The sequence below is a fragment of the Tupaia chinensis genome, unplaced genomic scaffold (genome assembly GCF_000334495.1).
Source record: "Tupaia chinensis unplaced genomic scaffold, TupChi_1.0 Scaffold146140_1, whole genome shotgun sequence".
Lineage (NCBI taxonomy): Eukaryota > Metazoa > Chordata > Mammalia > Scandentia > Tupaiidae > Tupaia > Tupaia belangeri.
In genome coordinates, this window is record NW_006205995.1 from 262,462 (window position 1) to 262,887 (window position 426).

At 58.2% G+C, this 426-nt stretch overlaps 1 protein-coding gene across 1 annotated transcript in view; it reads left to right on the top strand.

The window, feature by feature from the left end:
* The first annotated feature begins 391 nt into the window (after nucleotides 1–391).
* The window catches only part of ONECUT1 (one cut homeobox 1), a 44,337-nt gene continuing 44,302 nt past the window's right edge, over nucleotides 392–426 (top strand). The window contains exon 1 of the mRNA XM_014584249.1: nucleotides 392–398. Coding sequence (XP_014439735.1) covers nucleotides 392–398 — 7 coding nt within the window. The remainder of the gene's footprint in view (nucleotides 399–426) is intronic.

Below are 426 nucleotides of genomic sequence, written 5' to 3' on the forward strand. Positions count from 1 at the left end.
AAGAGGAGAATGGAGAAGGGATTGCAGTGTGGCCATCTCCCTAGGGGTATGATTTCTCACTTTCTGTCTCTCTATCTCTCTGTCTTTCTGGCAAGCTCACACCTAGCACAATTCTAGAAAGGAGAAGGGCGAGTCGGGGCCGGGGCGGTCGGGCTGGGGGCACACCGCTCTCCCAACGTCGTGGACCCCTTTTGGAAATTAATATTTAAAAAAAAGACGAGGACGCAGAGGGGAAGGTGGGGGCAAGAGGGAAAGCAGGACACACACACAGAGAAAGAGAGAGAGCGCGCCCCAGTGAGAGGAAGGAAGGAAGGAAGGCAGGCAACAGTCGCCGGCTGCCGATGTGAAGACCGGACTCCGCGCGCCCCTCTGCCTCTGCCCGGCCACATCGATGTTGTGTCCGCCGCCCGCTCGCCCGGATCACGA